This window comes from Pinus tabuliformis, chromosome X (genome assembly GCF_031772625.1).
Source record: "Pinus tabuliformis cultivar Carrire ecotype Pingquan chromosome X, CPIR1, whole genome shotgun sequence".
Classification (NCBI taxonomy): domain Eukaryota; kingdom Viridiplantae; phylum Streptophyta; class Pinopsida; order Pinales; family Pinaceae; genus Pinus; species Pinus tabuliformis.
The window spans coordinates 1,044,575,789-1,044,598,442 of record NC_142308.1 but is presented as its reverse complement, the minus strand read 5'-3'; the positions used below and the strand labels follow the sequence as shown (position 1 = coordinate 1,044,598,442).

Sequence of the window (22,654 nt, the reverse complement as noted above, 5' to 3'; positions counted from 1 at the left end):
CACAATGCCTCTACTAAACCTCACCAAAAACGCCCACAGGGTCAAGATAGTTTGGAATATCAAAATATGTGTTCTCTCTGCTTATTGTCTTCAACTATCACTAAGCTACTTCTTAGCAAGTTATTTCCTCATGGGGAAACACCAACAAAATCTATCTCAACGGAGTCCATCAGGAAATCTCCACCAATATGGAAGAAATGCAATTTTATCAATCCTGCATCTACAACATGAAGATTGAAGTGAAGGAAAAATTTGAAGTCAAAAGTGCTTCAAAGGATCACTCGTCACATAACTAGATATAATCTCCTAGATGAATTGTAATTTTTTGTTTTGTTTGATCATTTTTTGTGCTCCTATGTGCGATATAAATTGACCAATAGCACAAAATGTCTAAATATGATGTACTCATAAAGTAGAGATTGGGTGAAGACAGAAATAGTAGCTCTCAAAAATAGTCTCTCTAAATAATTTTTCCATGTACTACATCTAAGTTTTATGCTCAGACCTTCTTTAATGCAAAATTATTCTCAGTTCTCGTTAAAAAAGAAAGAATCAAAGTTGGACCAATAATGGAAAAATCTCACCTGTTTAGACCATGACTCAATCAACATCGAAACATAAATTATCCATGAGTATGAAAACTTTAGAATACATTATTTACATATGTTTTTAATATTTTTTTAGTAGCTAAACATTTTTAATTTACACTCATATTACTTTCCAAATTAATTAAAATTAAAATATAATAAATATTTAAATTTAATTGCGATAATGTTATAATAAATATTTCAATATGATATTTCAAGATATATTTATTTTATAATAATAATAATTATTATTATTATTATTATTAATTTATGTTTCAGGTTAGGGATCTGCCTTTATGTAACAATTTTGATTCTAAAAGTTTATAAAAATGTATATATTTTACCTTTTTTTAGATTTCAATTTCGGACCTTCTATGAAGAAGTACATGTTCTAAAACATTACTCTCACTCAAACTTTACTATTATTTAAATTAATATAAGCATTATGACTCTTACACTCTTTTCAAAGTAGAATCACCATAAAATTTTATATACATATCACCTATGTAGAGAAATTGAATTGAAACACTCACAACCACTCACAATTTTAAACACTTTGTTATGTGTGTACAATATCATTACTTGCTTGCACATATTAGTTGGGTTTTGAAATAGGTTAATGACCCAAGACCCAAAGGCATCTAGTAGGAGTGAAAGTCTACCCCTTTACGGACCAATTCCAGGTGGTGTGATTTTACTTGAATAACAATGATGAGTCAACCTATGTTTAGCGATATGAGCCAATGATGGTTGTCCCGCTCTTAGTTTAACAAGTGAGTTATGATAGGTTTTCCACTCTCTGAAAAGGAGAATATTATGTTGTTTGTGTGTCTTATTTTCTATGTTTAAATAACCTATAAATGTTTATAATATTATTTATATTAAAATGAAGCATAGTTTAAATAATTGATTTTTTTGGTTTTTTTTTTAAATAGATTTCTTGATTAATTTTACTCAAAATTTGGTAAAAAAATAGGAAATTTATTGTTTTAAATTATTAAATTAGGCATTAAATTCATTTTTACATTTAAAAATACAATTTTAATGACAAAATATTGTAGTCTTATAAAAAAATATATTATTTAATTCCAATAAAAAAATAAAATGTTATTTATTTAAATTCGTTTTTAAAATAAGTCTACACTTGTCAAGTAGGTGTAACTTGTGTGGCAGGGAGGAGTTACTATTATCCTCCTCACCTGGATTCCAGTCCCATGGAGATTGACATGCCTTCTCCCTCGAAGTCATTTCTACATGAAAGATAAGTTCACCTCGCCATGGGTGGATTTTTGTGGATAATCCCAAAACAATATTGAAGAGATTTACTTACTCTCAAAAAACATGGAATTAATTGTTTTTCAAATAATAATAAAAGAAAACATAATGAAATGTGAAAGCTTAATGTCATGTAATGGTGACAATGCCATTACTTTTGAGATATTTGGTTTTTAACACTTTGCTAGTATAATACTAAATATAGGCTTAGTTTAACTTATAGACAAAATGGCTTGTTTAATATGTAGAATTCGATTGCCTCGAGGTTTTTTAAGGTGTTGAATCCATCTATACATTCAAAAATGTATTTTAAATAACAAAAAAACACAATCTTGATTGAGATTATATTGTCGATTTTGGTGGAAAAGTCATTTCGTCTATAAATTATAACTACGCCATAAATTTATCATATTAAAATTTTGGTGTATTGTAGTTTAGATGAAAACGGAATAATAGATAAAAATGATTACAGTAGTAATTTAATGATTATTTTGTAAACTTTATATTTTAGGATGACCTACAATCCCATGTACATTTATACATTGGTCATACACTAGAAAAGTTTACATATAAGTTCGAGGACTAATACTCAATGTTCCACTGAGTTTCCGGGACAGGGAAACCCGGGGGAGTGGGGATATGCACAAGGGGGGTGTATATAAGTAACCCCAAAATTTAGGTATTTTTCGGGGAAACGGGGGACGTCATAGTCATAAAAATTATAAAGTTATAAATTATTAAAATTTTAATATAAAAAAGATAAAATCCCAAAAATATGTCAATAACTAAATAGAAAATCTTAATAATTATGAAATGTACATCTGAAGACTAAATATGATCATCATTACTTATTAGACTATTATCATTTATGAATTATCATTTGACATTTTTGCATTGTAAATCTAAAAGTAAATTACTAAATTGAATCCATCTTTTGACATTATGCAATGTTCCTTCTAAATTCATCATTTGGCATGATGCAAGGCACATCTAAATTAAATTAATAAATTTATCATTTGACAATTGAAATTATAAAAAGTAAATTCATCATATGACAATGACATTGACATTATGTTGAAGTCTAAAATAGCCATAGAATACTAAACTAAAAGTAAACATAGAAAGCACTGAGCAATGAAATACTAGTAAATTTTTCAAAAAGTACTAAATAATATTAATAAATACTAAGTCTTAAGTTTTAATATACTTTAAGTTTTTTATTTTTGTTATTGCTTTTATTTTATTTTTGAAGATTTAAATTTTAATATAATTTAATTTATTTATTTACTTTAAAAAAAATTAAGTTTTAATCAGTTTTAAGTTTTAATATAGTTTATTTTTTTTTCATATATTTAAATTTGTATTTTTTTAATGTTTTATAAAAATTATTAGATAAAAAAACAAGGGACACATATGTGTCCCCTAATATCCCCCATCCCCCTTGCATCTCCCCATGCCCTCTTGCATCCCCCGTCCCCCTTGCATCTCCCCATGCCCTCTTGCGTCCCCCGTCCCCCTTGCAAATGTGTCGCGTTTCATGGCCAGAAAAACGTCCCCGGGGAGTTTCCCCAAAAAGGGGATGTGGGGGAAAGGTTTCCTAGGAATGTCCCCTTCCCTAGAGCATGGGGGAGTGTCAGGGCGCGTCCCCCACCCTGGGAGATGCATCCCTGTGGAACACTTCTAATACTAAGAAATATGCAAATGAGTATATAAAATAAATTGCAGACGAGGGATTTAGAGATAATATTTAAAATGGGGTTTAGAGATAATATTAAAAATGGTAAACTAACTTGCTTGTTGAAATGTAAATACAAATTCGTTAACTTAGTAATAACTTTATATAATTAAATTTAATTAAAATTTATCTTGATTTGCTTTCACTTTCTTATACTACAATTTAATAGTTTTGTTTTAAGTTGTTCACTTATAATCCGTATAGATCCATTTTAACTTGAGATTTATCAAGCATCTAGAGGAATCAAATCACTCAAAATGCAAACTATTTTTTGAATATAGAACTTGAGAAAAGGTTTGCACCTCGAGAGATTTGATTTGTCTCAACTCTTAGTAAATTCTTATTTATGATGGATCTATGTTGGTTCTTAATAATATTATTTATATTGTATAGATTTCCCATATATATATATATATATATTCTCATTTTTAATTTTATTAGAACCTTGATTTAACTTTTATGGAATATGTCAATTTGGGTTATCTTGGGTGTTTGAGTAGTATGGTTGTTATATCTTCCAGCTAAGTTCAATTCCTTGGGAGTAACATAATGATGAGAAATAATATTTCTAGTAGTATTAATAGTTGAGAGTTTAGATATATCTCAAAATTAATTATAACATTTTGCTTTTAGATTTAATTAAAAAAATGTTATAAAATTAAATCAAAATAAAATATTTATAAAATACTTTGATTGTGAAATGAGTTATGCTTTTTGGGCATGTGGTACTGATAAACCATGGTAGTGGCCCATGGTAGTGTAACAAAGTCTATTTGCAAGTTAATAATATCCATGATAAAGTGGGGGTGAATATCCATTGTTAAGAATCTTGTTATATCATAAGTTTATTGTAAGTATAATTTTTTTGTGTGCTTATTAATTATATTTTTTTTTTGTAAATCAACATTTTCTATTAGCTCGGATCAATGATACATCATGGGGGCCTCCATATCAAAAAAATATTGGCCTTATTCCTACCAAACTTGTTGGCCAAAAGTTAAAAGCAAAAGCACATGACAAACAAACACAGCGAACAAGGGAACCACATCCGTATAGCCAAAAAGACCAAAAAATCCCAAGAACCTAGAAGCAACCAATTTTAATCTCTTATCTGGAAGGGCAGTCGAAGCTGGGTTTCCCTTTCCATTACCTAGTGACGGAGGAGGGTATAAATCATAATGGACATGACCTTCCATATGCTCTAATCTTCCTTCTAATCGCTCTAATATTTTATGAATCATTTTTTGTCTGCAATGAAGAGAAGCCAACCCATCCATCATACACCATTGATTTTGTTGAAGGTCATTCATAAATCCAATGACCTCATTCCTATCCTCATGCCTGTCTCGGGAAATTTATTCCAAGAGAAATGGATTCTATTGAAGGTGTACATCCAAAGAATCAAAGGGGGAGGCAGCTCAATTCTTCCAGGAGAATGCACAAGTTGTGGATCTACCTCTTCCCCCATGAAACAATTATCTCTAGGATGAACTGCCCTACGGCCCCGTGGTTCTATGCCCCAATTGACTCATCCATGTTGTCATAACATGGAGCCAAAATAGTTTTAATTGCACCAATATTCCAAAATATACCACCCCTAATGCACCCTGAGTCACCACAACATCCCTAACCCCAATACACCTAATACCATGCACACATAAATAAGGTTTGATGCCTTGTAAATTGCTACCCATGACCGAATGCCAATTTCCTTTCCTATAGAAGCCCACACAACCCCAAAATACAAATTAAGTAAAGACGACCAACTTCCACAACCAAAGCACTCCCTAGAACCCAACATTGACAATAAAATTTGTGCCCATAGAGAAAAACACAAAAATAACTATGTTTTGCTTATCAACATGTTCTCATGTGGATAACCATTGCAATTTAACAAACCAGACAAAATATTGAACACTCCAATGAAAAAAACATACAAGATCCATCCTTAATTAAGGATATATGAAACTTACTAGAATACAAGTGCTCGAAGCATACCCCAATTTATATGTTCTTCCATCCTTACTCTGCCACTACCAATCCAACCAGGCGACTAAAACACCATTAGTAGAAGGAGGTCCCCACCTCAAGCATGGATCCCACACTTGTTCACATTGAAGCTCCTCAATGACATTTACAACTACACCGGTGTCGTCTTGCATCTCATCGCAACTTGGAGGGTAAGGGATGGCACGTTCAGAATGCCACCCTGAAAGATCAAGCACCCAAGAACTTCCACCACCACTAGTCCCATAACATCATGCAAACAACATTGCATAAACAAGAATGCTCGAACTGATATAACCCTAGTTGCCTCCAGAAACTTTGGTGTTCCTTTGTTTATGCACTACTACAACATTGCCAGAGTGAGACCAAATTAAGTCAAATTTGTTAGTGCCCATGGTATTCACAACCCATGGTATTGGGCTCATGGTATTATAATGCAATATTTGTATATATAGGGATGTGAGTATCAGAGGAAATGTATGGGTGAAAAAGAATTAAGTGAGTGAAATGTATAAAGTTTTTCATTCTAATAATAAAAATCTATTAAATCCTTTCCCCATGGTTTTGCCCCAAAGTGGGGGTTTCCACGTAAATCTGGTGTTGTGTCTTTGAGTAAATTTTTTGGGTTATTTCTTCTTTTAGTGCATGAAAAAAATTATTTTTAGGTTAAATAAATTTCCTGTTGTCTTTTATTAACAACAGGACATACTGAGAGAAGAAGCCCTCATCAATGACAAAAGAATAATGGAATAAGATGAATAGAATGACCATCACCACAATTTGTCACTACTTGGCAAAGAATGTATATTTTAATGTTACTCAATAAAAGACAACATAAGGGTTGTGGAAAAAAGTTGCATGATTTATATGAGAAGAACACGGTATTGAACAAAGTCTTCTTGATGAATAAGTTGTACAATCTCAAGATGAAGGAATGTGCTTTAGTGGCGGAGCATTTGAATGAGCTGAATATAATAACAAGTAATCTTGCCTCTATCAAAATTATTTTGATGACAAGATTAGATCCATCTTATTATTGTGCTCTATGCCATATAGCTGGGAGAATTCGATGGTATCTATTAGCATTTCAAAACCTACAGGGACCCTGATGTTAGATTATGTCAATAGAAGTTTAATGAATGAGGAGTTGTGTCCCAAATAAATTTCGGAAAACCACTGAGGATAAGCTCTAGTCTTAGCTAATCGTGGAAGGAAAATTGAACGTGGTAGATAGGGGCATTCAAAATCAAGAGGAAGATTGAAATCAAGAATGAGAAGGCTCACTTGTTTTCATTGTGGAAGAGGAGGACACAAGAGAAAGGATTGTTGGTTTTGGAAGAAGGAGCGAAGGAAACAAAAATCAATCAACACAAATAAAAAATCTATCAACACAAAGAAAGGTGAGACTATTGTTGTAGCTTCTAAAAGTGATTTTTTATTAACTATTTCAGTAGAAGAAGCATGTTTATATATTTCTAGTAGTAGCATTGATTGGTTACTTGAATCTAGAGCATCTCACCATGTGACCCCATGTAAAAATTATTTTGTTACATATGAAGAAGTTGATCATGGTAAAGTACATTTAGGAAATAATCATTTTTTTAATATTGTTGGAATGGGAGATGTCTTAATCAAGACAAAGGATGGAAAAGGTATCTTTCTGAAACAGGTTAGGCCACTCCTAGAGATGCGTATGAGTTTGATCTCTATGGGACTATTGGATGATGAAGGCTGATCCACAATCTTTGGGAAATGTGGCTCGAAAATTATTAAAGGGTCATTGGTGTTGGTTAAAGGATCCAAGACAAGAACCTTGTATACACTAAAGGAAACAATAGAGATATCAGATACACTTGTTGTTGCAAAAGAAGAAAACTCAGTGCAATTATGGCATAAGCGCTTTGGCCACATAAGTGAAAAGGGGCTAAAAGTTTTTGTTGATAAAAATCTAATTCCAGGTTTGAAATCCTATGAAATTTATCTTTGTGAACATTGTATTTGTGGTAAGAAAAGAAGGGTTTCTTTTATGAAAGGTGTTCATGAAAGGAAAATAAATTTATTAGAATTTATACATTCTTATGTGTTTCGACTGTTGAATATTAATTCCTTAGGAGGATCTTCATATTTTGTTACATTCATAGATGATGCGTCTAGGAAGGTTTGGGCTTACCCTATGAAAAGTAAAGGTGAGGTGTTTGAGATATTACATAAATTTCATGTTGTTGTTGAAAGGGAAACTAATAAATTTCTCAAGGGAGTATTGCTCCAATGCATTCAAGAATTATTGTGATAATTTTGGCATTAAACATGAGAAGAATGTTCCTAGTACTCCACAACAAAATGGTATTGTAGAAAGGATGAACCACACTATTATGGAGAAGGTGCGCAATATGTTGTCAAATTCCGGATTAAAAAATCATTTTTGGGATGAAGCAGTAAGGAAATCTTGTCACCTCATCAATCGCTCACCTTCTACAGTCCTAGATGGTGGTATTCTTGAAGTTTGGACCAGTAAAAAGGTAAATTATTCTCAACTATTTTTTTTTATGTGAAGCATTTATGCATATTCCCAAAGAGCTTAGAATCAAATTAGATGATAAATCAAGGAAGTGCATTTTTCTGGGATATGTGGATGGTGATTTTGGTTACCATCTATGGGATCCAATTAATCACAAAAAATTTAGAAGCAGGGATGTAATGTTTAATGAATCTGAGATGTATAAAAGGCTTGCAGGTGAAATAAAGGTCAAGAAAATTGTTGACTGGTTTATAGAAAAACAAGAATATATCCCACCATTAGAAGAACCTAAGCAACAAGCTAAAGAATAAGATGGAAAATCAGAATTAGAAGAAAACTTGTTGCAACCATTACAAGAGATTCAAGTGGAAAACACACCACCACAGTTGGTTTGTAGGTCTACTAGGCCTCAAAAGCAGTCACAAAAGTATCCATCCTCAGATTATATTTTGCTAACTGATGAAGGTGAGCCTAATTGTTTTTAGGAAGCTTGTGAAGTGGAAAGTAGCGAAAAGTGGAAGAAAGCAATGGAGGAAGAAATGGACTCTTTGTTGAAAAATAAAACTTGGGAGCTAGTGAAGCTTCCAAAAGGAATAAATGCCCTACAAAACAAATGGGTATACAGGATTAAACATGAGGGTGAGGATAAGAAGGAAAGATACAAAGCAAGGCTAGTGGTGAAGGGATTTGCACAAAAAGAAGGTATTGACTTTACATAATTTTTTTCACCTGTTGTCAAAATGTCTTCCATAAGAGTTATTATTGATATTGTTGATGGATTAGACTTGGAATGTGAGCAATTAGATGTGAAGATAGATTTTCTTCATGGAGAATTGAAGGAAGAAATTTATATGGAACAACTAGAAGGATTCAAGGTAAAAGGTAAAGAAGACCTTGTTTGCAGATTGAAAAAGAGCCTTTATGGGCTGAAATAGGCACCTTGCCAATGGTATAATAAATTTGATTCATTTATGTTGGAGCATGGCTTCAAAAGACTAGAGGATGATCATTGTGTCTACATCAAGAGGTATGAAAAAGAAAGGTATATTATACTACTATTGTATGTGGATTATATGCTAGTTGTTGGACATGATAAGAACATGATTAATAAGTTGAAGAAGGACTTTAGCAATAAATTTGCAATGAAAGATCTAGGTCCATCACAACAAATATTGTGCATGAGGATTATACGTGATAGAAAGAACAAAAGGTTTTGGTTGTCACAAGAAAAATACATTGAAAAGGTGTTATACAAGTTCAATATGAACTATGCAAAACCAGTTGGTACACCCCTAGCATCACACTTCAAACTTAGTGTTGATTTGTGCCCTTATGATGACAAGAATAAGGAGTAAATGAGTAAAATCCCTTATGCTTGAGTCGTTGGTAGCTTGATGTATGACATGGTATGTACTCATCCAGATATTTCACATTCATTGGGAGTAGTGAGCAGGTTCTTTGCAAATCCAAACAAATAACATTGGCAAGCAATAAAGTGGATTTTGATGTATCTCAAGGGTACTAGTAATTATTGTTTATGTTTTGGTAATAAAAATTTTGTTCTTGAAAGTTACACAGATGCAAACATGGTTGGATATGTGGATATTAGAAAGTAAACCACTGTTTATTTATGCACTTTCGGAGGAGAAACAATATCCCGGATGTCTAAATTGCAAAAAGTAGTGGCCCTCTCCACAACATAGGCAAAATACATGGATATTAGAAAGTAAACCACTGGTTATTAATTCACTTTTGCAGCAGCAACAATATCCTGGATGTCTAAATTGCAAAAAGTAGTGGCCCTCTCCACAACAGAGGCAAAATACATGGCTGCCACATAAGCTTGCAAAGAGAGGTTGTGGATGCAATGATTTTTAGGAGAGTTGGGAATAAAAAAAGGTAAATATTTTTTGTTGCATTGTGATAGTCAAAGGAGGTTGTGGATGCAACGATTTTTAGGAGAGTTGGGAATAAAAAAAGGTAAATATTTTTTGTTGCATTGTGATAGTCAAATTTCTATTCATTTAGTGAAAAACCCAACATATTTTTCTAATACAAAGCACATTGATGTTCGATATCATTCGATAGTGAAGTGTTAAATTATGGGCTACTATAATTGGAGTAAATACACACTATAGAAAATCCAACTGATATGTTAAGGAAGACTTTATCAAGGGATAAAGAATAACTTTGTAGAACCTTTGCTGGAGTAGTGCATCTTGGGAAAGGGATTGTAGAAAGAAAGGAAAACAATGTAAAAAACATTCACTCAAGCTTCTATTTGGTCTCAAGTGGGACCAAATCAAGTCAAAGTTGTTAGGGCCCATGGTATTCACAACTCATGGTATTAGGTCCATGGTATTATAATGAAATATTTGTATATATAGGGGTGTGAATAAAAAAGGAAATGTATAAGTTAGGAATAATGACGCAAATGTTTGGGTTATTTCTATTAACATAAAATTGAAATTATTATACTAATTCAAAATTGTATAAATATTGTTAAGAGAGTTACCTGTAGGGAATACTAGAAACTTTACTCTTTCTATCATTGTTTTCACACGGCTGATTATTAGACTTAAAACAATGTATAAAGTATCATATTATAGCCACCATTTTCATTATTTAAAAACTTCTTTATAAACATAAATATCTTTTCCCCAATGATCCCAATTTCTTTATTTTCATTAACTCATAATAAAACAAATGCTACAACAACTTAGTATCTCCACTCTAACAAGTGCTACAATAGCTTAGTCCCTACCAACCAAGTTAGAACTTATGCTTTCCGAAAAATTGTATAAAAAATTATGTCCTAAATAGGCCAATGTTAGATTAATGGTCCTATAGTCTTGCTTTGGTGGGAACTAATAAATTGAGATGTAAAGTGAATAAATCAATAGGAAAATAGAACTTTATAGTCTTTCTTTGGCAGAAATGGTGGAAAGTAGCAATTGGTAAGTATTAATTACATCATGGATTTTATTTTTGCAAAAGTTAATAATTGAAAAATCACTACAGAAATATCTAAAATCATGCATGGATATTACAACCATATTCATAAATTATGGTATAAAACATGTGAGGAAGTTATCCACGTGTCATTATAATGTGAAAAGGCTGCAATAAGATCTTCAAGTTATGGTCTAATCAAATGTTTGAAAATTAGTTTTATAAATAATATTGAAAAAAAAAAAAAATCCAAATTTAGACATTATAAGTTACAATGACCAATGTTAAACTAATAGTGGTAAATACGTAGAATTTAGATATTATAATTTGCAATGATCAATGTTAAACTAATAGTAGTGGCAAATTGATTACTAGAGTCATGCCTTGGGAGAGACTAATAATATATTGAGCCAGCGAGATATACACCATGTCATTTAAAATTAATGAATCAACGAGAAATAATATTTCTATTAGTATTAAGGGTTGAGGGTTTAGATATATCTCAAAATTAATTATAACATTTTTGTTTTTAAGCCTTAAAGTTTAGCTCAGTTGGTCAAGTTCTCATTGCTAAAAGCACCTTACCAATGGGAGGTCATAAGATCAATTATCTTTGACACCATTAGGATTAGGATCTACTAATAACTTGGTTGGTTGGAAGTGATTCCTTGGGATGATTTACCTAGATATTTCCTTTTTGGGAAAAAAAACAAATTTCTCTTATAGATTTAATTAAAAAAGAGTTAAAAAATAAATTAAAATAAAAAATTTATAAAATATTTTGATTGTGAAATGCTTATTGTTTTTGGGCATGTGGTATTAGATTTAATTAAAAAAAGTTATAAATTTAAGTTAAAATAAAATATTTTGATTATGAAATGAGCTATGGTATTTGGGCGTGTGGTATTGATAAGCCATGGTATGGGCCCATGGTATTGTAACAAAGCCTATTTGCAAGTTAATAATATCCATGGTAAAGTGGGGGTGAATACCATGGTTAAAAATCTTGTTATATTGTAAGTTTTATTGTAAATATCAAGTTTTTATGTGTAAAATGGATCTTTAATTTATAGCTACTATTTATATGTTAAATATTTCAATGTGATATATATATTATGATTTTCTTTTATCTAAAAAATTATTAGTAATTTTATTAATAAAAACAAAAATACAATATAACAAATTAAATTTTATTATTTTTATTACTTTTAACCTTTTATTATTAATTGAGCCAACATTTGAATGTGGACACTACAACATCTCTTCCATATTGAACTATATATTACTTTCAACCTTTTATTATTTTTTAATTGGGCCAACATGTAAATGTTTACAAATAAACATTTACACCACTACAACATTACCTCTATGTTAATTATAGAGAGCCACTCAATTAAAATTATTATACTAAGTCAAAATTGAATACTCATTCTTAAGAGAGTTACCTTTAGGGAATACTTTAAACTTTGTTATTTCAATCATTGTTTTCACTCCACCGATGATTCCCATTAGACTTAAAACAATGTATAGAGTATAATATTATAGTCACCATTTTGATTATGAAATGAGCTATGGCTTTTGGGAATGTGGTATTGATAAGACATGGTATTGGCTCATGGTATTGTAACAAAGTCTATTTGCAAGTTAAGAATATCCATAGTAAATTGGAGTTGAATACCATGGTTAAGAATATTTTTATATTGTAAGTTTTATTGTAAATATCAAGTTTTTATGTGTAAAATGGATCTTTAATTTATAGCTACTATTTATATGTTATATATTTTAATGATATATGTATATATATATATATATATATATATATATATATATATATATATATATATTCCCGTAGAAAAAGTCGTAATTTCTATTAATCAAAAGAAATTACATTCTGTAGATGCTGAGCATATGCATACTGAGGCTGTTTGCCTCTCAAAAAACTTCTAACAAAGACTGTTCATTGTTCCAGACAACTAAAAAACAGATAAACTAGACAGTAGTCACTCCTCTCACCAAACTGTTTGTCCACGCAGGGAGTTTGGAGAGGTATATATCCAAAAAATAAACCAGCAGAGAAGATTTACATAAGATTTCCATTGTTTCGGTCATCACTGTGCAGCTGTAGCTTGCTGCCCAAAATAAACAAAAAATAGCTGTGTTTTACCACCATAGTCCATACTAGTCTTATAAAACAGAAATATATATAAAAACATGTAAACAAAAAACCAGTAAACTGTGCATGTTGGGACCCCTTTCAGATGTGAGCATCCCTTTGAGCCTGATAGTCATCAAAGGGTCTGTGATAGTGCTGAAAGTAGGTGCCATCCAGATCTTCTTGTATTAACCAGTCCTCTTCTTGCCTCTGCGCTGCTTGCTTGGATAGGTAGTCCGCCCGAGTGTTGCGCTCCCTGTATATATGGCGACAGTCAAATTTTTCAAAAGCATCTGTTAGTCTGAGTGCCTCATCCAGGATGTGTCTCAAAGAGAAAGCAGTGCAAGATGATTTTCTGGTGAGCCAATTGCATACAATCATTGAATCTCCAAACAGTTGTAATTTTGTACAGCCCTTCTCAAGTGCAAAAGATATAAGGTGTTTTGCAGTGGTGAGCTCAGCAAAATTATTAGTGCCTCTTCCCAGGGGAATTTGGAGCGAGAAAGAGTGATTTTCTCGCAGATAAAGGAGGCCTCCCCCCCCACAGCCTTCCTCTTGGGCTGAGCCATCAAAATATGCCCAGGGGAAAGATTTGTCTATGAGTTCTGGGGTAATGGACCGAGGGGGAGCTGATGGAGGATCATCAGGAATGAGAGCAAGGTCTGCAATAATGTGGGCAATGGTGACAGGCCAGTGGGGAATCTTTTGGTCGAAAATTGCTCGGTTCCTTGCAATCCAGATAGACCAACACATGAGGAGAGGAATGTTCTTGTCTTTTCCAGAGTGCTGTTCCAGCCAGTTTTTCCATGCCTCAATGATAGTTTGGCCATGCCATTGGTGGAGGGAAGGGGAACGTGAAGAGAGAAGTGACCATAGTTCTTGTATTGCCGGACAGGTAAGGAAAAGGTGTTCCGTATCTTCCTCATTACTTCTGCAAAGATGGCACCAGAAGGGTCCATGGAAGGATCTTTTTTTCAAGTTTGCCCCAGTAGGAATCTTGTTGGAGAGAATAGCCCACATGAGAAGCCGCGTTCTGGGGGCTGCTTTTAGATGCCAAATTGTTTTCCACCATTGCTGAGAGTTGTCTGGCTGGTGATTTTGCATAAGCTGCATGTAACCCTCCTTTGGGGAGTATGTACCAGTTTTAGCTAGGGCCCAGACTATCTCATCTTCTCCCTCCGATATTCTGATGTGAGCTTGTGAGAGAGCCTCAGTGAATGATTCCCATTCTTGTCTCCATTGTTCCGGAATGTGGAGATCTTGTGAAGTCCTCCAGGCCTGATGGAGAAAACTGGAATTTCCTTGGTCTGCAATGTGAGCAATAAGCGTGGCGCCTTGATCCCTTAGGTGTGTTAGGAGCTGCTCTGATAGTCTTTGCATGTTTCCACAACCAATCCAGGGGTCGACGCCGATGCGGACAGAGTTCCCCTGTTTAATTCTCCATGTCAGTCCCTCCCGAATTAGGGGAAGAGAATTTAGGACTGCTTTCCAAATGATGGAGTGACTACCACTTCCCCTATGTTCCCTCCGAATCCAGCTGAAGATGCTTTCCGGAGCAATATATTTTTCCATAACTACTTTCTGCCAGAGACTATTTGATGTGAGGAGTTGCCATCCCAATTTTGCAGCTAGAGCATTTGCAAATAAATCTAATCTCTTAATTCCCCATCCTCCCCATTTTTTTGGTCTAGCTATGGTGTCCCATTTAACCCAGGCAAAGAGATTCCCTTGTTTTGATCCCTTCCATAAGAATCTGCAGCAAATTTTTTGTAGCCTAGATAAGATCCCTCTTGGTATCCACGCCAGGGACATCCAGTACACCGGCGTTGCTTCCAGCACAGCTTTAATTAGAGTGAGTCTGCCTGCCCTTGTGAGGTATCTGTTATACCAGACATTGATCCTTTTCTCCACTTTAGAGATTAACCAAATCCAATCTGCAATTCTGTAACCTCCATGTTTTACCCTGAAGCCCAGATACTTCAGCCCTTCCTCCATAGGGTGAATCTGAAAGGGAAAGCGATTTTTTGTGTAGATGACTTCTTGTGGGGAGCAACTAATCGCTGTAAGGGTAGATTTTTGTACATTTATTACCATTCCAGTTGCTTTCTGAAAGAGATCAAAAACCTGATGTAAGGCCGATGAATCAGCCATACTTCCATTTAAGAAGATCAGAACATCATCCACAAAGAGTAGATGTGTAAGGAAACAGTTGTCCGTGATTTTGATTCCTCTTATTCGTCCTCTTCTGTGTTCAGCTGCAATCAATCTACTTAGCCCTTCCATGATGAGTAAAAATAGGAGGGGTGATAGTGGACAGCCTTGCCGGAGACCCCTTTCGGCAGTGAAAAAAGGGGTGGGGGATCCATTAAGGAGGACACTGAAAGGTACATCGGAGATGCAGCTCATGATTCTTTTGATGAAGAGGAAAGGGAAACCCAGGTGAGTGAGGAGCATTCTGATGTATAGCAGATTTACCCTATCAAAAGCTTTTGAGAGGTCCACCTTGAGGATCATTCCTTTCAGATTTTTGCTTTTCATAGAGTGAAGAAGTTCTTGTGCAGTACCAATAGCTTCATGGATCTGGCGCTTATGGAGGAAAGCAAATTGTTCAGAGGATATGTTGGCCGATAGGATGGGCTTGATCCTGTTTGCTAGGATTTTGGCCAAAATCTTATAGAGACAGTTGCAGAGCGAGATAGGCCTGAAATCATTAAAAGATACTGGCTTATCAGATTTGGGGATGAGTGCAATGAAGGTGGCTTTGATGCTAGAGGGGATAGATCCATTGAGGCAGCAGTGGTTAATGGCTTTGAGAATGTCATTTCCTAATAGCTCAAAAAAAGCTGAAAAGAACCCGGGCTCTTGTCCTTTTGGAAGCATTTGATAGTGGCTTCCAGTTCCTCCAAGGAGATATCTTTAGTTAGCTCCTCCGCCTCATCCTCATCCACAAATCTCGGGAAAAGTTCTGCAACCCTCATTATTTCTAAGAGATTTGCTTGACCTGGAGCTTTGTATATATTCTTAAAGTGTGAAGAGGCAAGATAAGCAAGTTCCCCTGGGCTGCTGACCTGATGTCCTTGTTCATCTTGCAACTCCCAAATAGTGTTGATCGCCTTTCGCCCATTTGCAAAACGGTGGAAAAATTTAGAGTTCTCATCCCCCTCCTTGAGCCATATGGCTCTGCTTCTTAGTCTCCAGGAGTCCTCCCTGTCTCTGAGAATCTGGGTTCTCCTTTTGATTAGGTCTTCATACAAGGACTTCTGATCAGGGGATATATAAGTTCCATCTGAATTTGCTTCAAGAGCCTCAATTGCTTGTTCCGCCAGAGATATAGTCTGATCATCCTGTTTTCTCTTTGATTTCGCCCATTCTCTTGATTTTCCTTTGATTTCTGAGAGGTTTCTAACCAAACCTTTGGCTGGGTCCATATTCTCTGAGATCGGATGTGTTTTCCAGAAATCCGTTATCAATTTTATGTAAGAAGGATCCCGGAGCCAAGTTGCATTGAATTTGAAAGGGGCATTTTGGGCTCGTTGTCTTGCTTCTAATTCCAGGAAAATGGGCCTATGGTCCGAGATCCCTCCACTTCCCACCCATTGACGAGATCTAGGATATTGGGAACAGAGCCCTTCCTTCATGATGAATCGATCCAGCCTTCTCGCTAGGCTTTGGTCCCCAGTTCTATTGTTCTTCCAAGTGTATTGGAGTTTTGCAGAAGGGAGATCAATCCAATGACGATCTTCAAGCAGTTGCCCAAAGAAATCAGAGAGGGGGTCAATTTGAGCCAGATGTCCCCAAGATTCGGAGAAACCTATTGAGAAATTTAAATCTCCTCCCAAAATAATATTCTCAGCTTGGAGGAGTGGGGAACCTAGGAGCTTTTGCCAGAATAGCTCTCTGTTTAGACAGGGGCCATAAACATTTATAATTTTGAGATTTTCCTCCAAATCTCTCGAGTATATATCTGCCCCCAGAAAACCCCCTCCACCCCAGATGTTTTTTAGCAAAATAGAGTTGTTCTTGAATCCCATAGCAATGCCTCCTGAGCGGCCAGATACATCAATGGCTGTAAAGGTCCACCCAGGCAACCATAAGCCAAGAATGGAGGATGCTGTGTCCGCTTTGCATAAAGTTTCTTGTAAAAAGATAATGTCCACAGGGTTTGAGAGTAAGAGTCGCTTCAGGGCCGCTTTTTTATCCGGGCTGGCCAACCCTCTACAGTTGAAGGACAAAATTATCATGGAGGGGGGTGGGGGAGGGTATCTTGTGCTCTAAGGGCCCTGGGAAGAGTTTGCTGCTTGCCAAGGAGGATGTCTTCCTCCGTTTGTTTTTGTGCTATCGACTTTGAGGAGGGTCGACCACGCCCCTGCTTGGGCGAAAGGAGATGGGATTCCACCGGCATCCCAATGGAGTCCGTGACTTTTAGCTTTGTGGTCGAACGGGTAGGGTATCTCGGGGACGAGTTTACAGAGGGGGACGGCGAGGGAAAAGAGGGGTGGGGGAAAGAGGGGACAGTGGATAATGATGGTGGGCCTGTAGGTCTAGGGATGGGGCAAGATACATATAGCGAGCCGAGAGGGGGGAGGGATGAGCAGGCCACCTTTACCAGGTCCAGGGCAGACGGGGATGAGGGAGGGGGGAGCCTGATAGGGGGGGGATGCCAGCGGAAGATAAACTCAATGATGCAAAATGTGAAATAGAGGCAGACGAAGAAGTGGACATACCCGAGGAGAAGACCACTCCCTTTGCAACTTTTGAGCGCGTCAGAGGAGGAGATGGAGGCCGGGGCGCGTTTGATGCTTGCTTCCTGCGGCGAGGTGCAGAGGGCGCTTCCACCGTATCCGAGGTGATGATATGATCCGTTCTCGGTGCCATTGCAGCCGGAGGGTCTGGCATCCCCTCAGAGGAGGGTAAGTCCTGGCCTGTAGCTGTCTGCTGAGTCTTCTGGAGGAGGGGGCAGTCCTTATATAGATGTCCCACCTGGTGACACCTTCTGCATCTGTAGGGTATGCCCTCATAATCCAGCTTCTGCTTCCTAGAAGTGGCTTTCCATTGAATAGTGATATGTTCAGGCACTCCCCCTCTGGTATCCATATGTACTAGGATCCTTGCAAAAGCCATAGAGCCCGTCGAGATGTAGGATTTATCTGTTTCCATGAAAGTGCCGAGGGCATTCCCAATTCTTTTGAAAATATCTTCCGACCAGTACTGCAAGGGCAAGCCCGGAAGTCTAACCCAAACTGGTCCAATGCCCAAAAGCTCCGTCTCCGGGTCGAAGAGGGGCGTCCACCGTTTGAGGAGGACCGGGGCTTTCTCAAAATGCCAGAATGAGGAAAGAACCCAGCTCGTGTGGTCCGCCCTTGCAAATCTGAGCGCAAACCATCCTCGCACGAACGTCTGTACCGATGGGATCTCCGCAAGGTATTGCCCCCAAATCTCGGTCGCCCATTGCTTGATTTTTGCAGCCGTTGCGTGTCTGCCTCTAATCCGTCCCACAAGGACACAGTCCGCCAGATCCATGGCGTCTCCCCACTGAATATCCTCTTCCAGCCGCAGGAAGACGTCCTCCGCAGTGGATTTGAAACAACGCTGCTTCTTGGCAGGGCGGGAGGACATGCGGCCCGGGTTAACAGTGGCCTGAGAGCCCACAGGGGGGGAACAGGGGGAGGGGGAAGGGGGTTAGTCCCTAAAGAGGGGATGGCTTCAGGGAGGGGAGGGACCGCGTGGTAACTACCAGAGGGTGTGGAGGGGCCCGAGGGAGGGTTTGAAATCGAGATGGGAGGGTTTGCTGCCGAGAGGGAAGGGAGCTCCAAAGAGGTTACCGGGGGAAGGGGATGGGAGGGAATAACCGGCGCTTGGGGGGAAGCACCAACCGGGGAGGAGTGTAAACAGTCCGCCAGGAAACCCAGTGAAGCCGGCGAGGGGACCGCGAAGGAGTTCCAGGAGGAGGGCTCGCCAGGGTAAAGAGAGGTGGGGAGCGACGGGTCGATAGTGGGCGACAGATGCTCAAAACTAGCAGATAAATTCCCGCTGTGCAAACCCCCTGATGAAGTAAACGTGGAGCGCCAGATGGAGCTTTCCGCCAGCGGGGACTCCGAATAATCTACTTCCTCTGAGTCCATGTCGACAGCTGCAAGGTGCCCTCCTCGAAATACAGGTAACCGCCCGAGAGAGTATTCCTCGAAACCAGGTAACCGTATAGCGTCGGCACCGACAGCGGGGATAACCGTTTTGGGCTGAGCCTGTAGAAGATCTTGCTGCGGGTCACGTTCTCCTTTGGCAGTGAAAACGACGCCTTCGAGCTGTCGGCCGAGCTGTGGGGGGGCTCCGTTCCGATGCAGGGAGGGCAGTAAACTTAGGGGGAGAAAAAACCAAGGTGAAAGTGCGAAAACGCGGGAGGAGCCAGGGTAAAAAGGGAGGGGGAGTCACGGGACGCGGGGGACCAGAGTACCGGCTCGTGGGCCAATAAAAAAACCGGGAGATGAGTACAGGTGTGGGGGTTTACAGGGCCGTGGGCCGGCCTGCAAACCCCGTCAGAAGGGTTTCATGGCTGTTCATGCAGAGCCACACCAGCATGGTACCTCTCCTCCCAACCTTCTCCTACCCTATATATATATATATATATATATATATATATATATATATATATATAATGATTTTCTTTTATCTAAAATATTATTAGTAATTTTATTAATAAAAACAAAAATACAATATAACAAATTGAATTTTATTATTTTTAACATTTTATTATTAATTGAATCAACATTTAAATGTAAACAATACAACATCTCTTCCATATTAAACTTTATATTACTTTTAACTTTTTATTATTTTTTAATCAAACCACATGTAAATGTTTACAAATAAACATTTGCACCATTACAACATTACTTCTATATTAATTGTAAATAAAAATTCACTTAAAATTAAAATTAAATTTATTATACTATGTCAAAATTGCATACTCATTCTTAAGAGAGTTATCTTTAGGGAATACTATAAACTTTGCTCCTCCTATCATTATTTTCACGAAGAACATACTCATTCTTAAGAGAGTTACCTTTAGGGAATACTATAAACTTTGCTCCTCCTATCATTATTTTCACGACGCTGATAGAGTATAATACTATAGTCACCATTGTCATTATTTAAAAACTTCTTTATAAACACAAATATTTTTTCCCCTTCTGATCATAATAAATAAAATAAAACATTTGGACATAAATAAAACATTTACACGTAATAATAACAACTACTACAATTTTGTTTAATAATCTTCATCTCATAATAAAATAAGTGTTATCCAATAACTTAGTTTTTACCACTCTACTAAGAATTTATGTTTTCTAAAAATTCATAAAAAATTGTGCCCTATATTGGTTAACGCTAAATTAATAGCCATCAATAGCAAATAAAATCTTATAGTCCTGATTTGGCAGGTGTAGAGTGGATAAATCAATAGTCAAATAGAATATTATAGTCTTGCTTTGGCATGAAATGTGAAGTGGGTAAATTAATTGCATGCTTGAGCACAAGGACTTGCATGAATTTTGGCGGGTAGTAACCACTAGTAAGTTTATACATTTAGGTGTAGTCTAACTTATAGACGAAATAATCTTTTTACCGAGAATGCAATTTCAAGCAAGATTGTGATTTTTTGTTGTTTAAAATACAATTTTGAATGCATAAATGGGTTCAACACCCTAAAAAATTAGCACTTGAATTCTATAGATTAAATAATTTAAACTCTAGTTTCTAAAAATCGTTGTCCCATTTTGATTAAAATTAACTAAAAAAAAATGTTATGAAAAAGGTCATTCTATACCTACATATGTATAGTTCTACTCCTACATAAGTGATGAGAAGAAAAAAATAATGGTGGAAAGTAACAATTGACAAATACATTTATTTACATCTTATTCCGATCCATTTTGTACGCAAAGACTTGTTGAAATTATGGTGGAAAGTAATCGATATTATATATATATATATATATATATATATATATATATATATATATTTAAGTTTGACATTGGTGAGGTTACATCATGATCATGTCCAAGAATAACACCCGAATAGGGTGGTCATGTACAAGAATAATGCCTCAATAGAGTGGGGAATTGAACCAGTGGCTTAACATATATGAGTTCCTTAACCATGCTTTTTCTTTTCTTTTTTTTTGTAAGTTTGAAATTGGTGAGGTTACATCATGATCATGTCCAAGAATAACACCCGAATAGGGTAGTCATGTACAAGAATAATGCCTCAATAGAGTGGGGAATTGAACCGGTGGCTTAACATCTATGAGTTCCTTAACCATGCACCCAATCAGTGTCTATCCAAGACCCAGTGGACTAACTAATAGTAAATATGTTATTTAGCTAACTAATAGTAAATATGTTATTTAGTTGAGAGAGATATTTTCAAAGATTTTATATTTGGATAGTTTTCTTACAAAGCTTAATAATGAAAAATCACTACAAAAATATCTAAAATCATGCACGAATATTACAAACATATTCATAAATTATGGCGTAAAATATGTGAGGAAGTGATCAGCATGTTATTATATTTTGCAAAGGCTACAATAAGATTTTTAAGTTATAGTCCAATCAAATGTTTGAAAAATAATTTTAAAGGACCGTTGCATTCATATGGAAGCTGCCATAGACCACCTTCGCTCCCTCACTGAAAGCCAGCAGGCTGAAGCCTCAACTAGAGCAAGCAGGAGGGAACAGCTCCCGGATGACTCTGTCACCCAGCACTCCCCTTGATATCTTATGCATTGTAAATTTAGTTGGCTAGGAGGCTCTTTTGTCAGGCAATATAGCCGTTTGTTTCTAATTTTGTGTTTAATCAAGAGAAGCTTTGAGGATTATGGGTCTGCGCACCCACTTTTGAACCTCAGCTCTCAGAGCTTTCCCCTTTTGTACTAGAACACTGGATTGTTGGTTTTATAATATACGAGTAAACGACTTTGTTAAAAAAAAAAAAAAAAAAAAAAAAAAAAAAACATTTATTTTCCAAAGTTAGACATTATAAGTTGCAACGATTAATGCTAAAACTAATAGTGGTCCGAAGGCAAATCGATTTGACCAAATCTTGAATATATCAATCTAACTCTAATTTATTATAATTTATTAAATTTAACCTTATTATATATTTTTCTTCCCTTATTCTATTCTAATATATAATAATTTTATAATTTTTTTCCCTATTCCATTAGCAATCTTAAATGGTATTAATCTATCTATAATTAATTATAATCTTCTAATTCAACCTGAATATTCTATATATTTCTCCCCATATTCTGGGTGTAATTTACTCCAATCCACTATGAAAATAATATTAGTTTATATTCTTGATTCCAAAATAAAATTATATAAATTAATTAAGATATTTTTCTCATGATAAGAAAAAATGTGACC

At 36.0% G+C, this 22,654-nt stretch overlaps 1 protein-coding gene across 1 annotated transcript; it reads right to left on the bottom strand.

Moving 5' to 3' along the window:
* Positions 1-16,051: 16,051 nt before the first annotated feature.
* Positions 16,052-17,467, bottom strand: LOC149143367 (uncharacterized). Its single transcript, XM_089451787.1, has one exon. It carries the CDS (start codon positions 17,465-17,467, stop codon positions 16,052-16,054), a length of 1,416 nt encoding a protein of 471 aa, XP_089307913.1.
* Positions 17,468-22,654: the final 5,187 nt, after the last annotated feature.

Bases quoted from the DNA above. Each gene is read 5' to 3' on its own strand.
- LOC149143367 (XM_089451787.1), bottom strand. From the start codon at position 17,467: ATGATAATTTTGTCCTTCAACTGTAGAGGGTTGGCCAGCCCGGATAAA.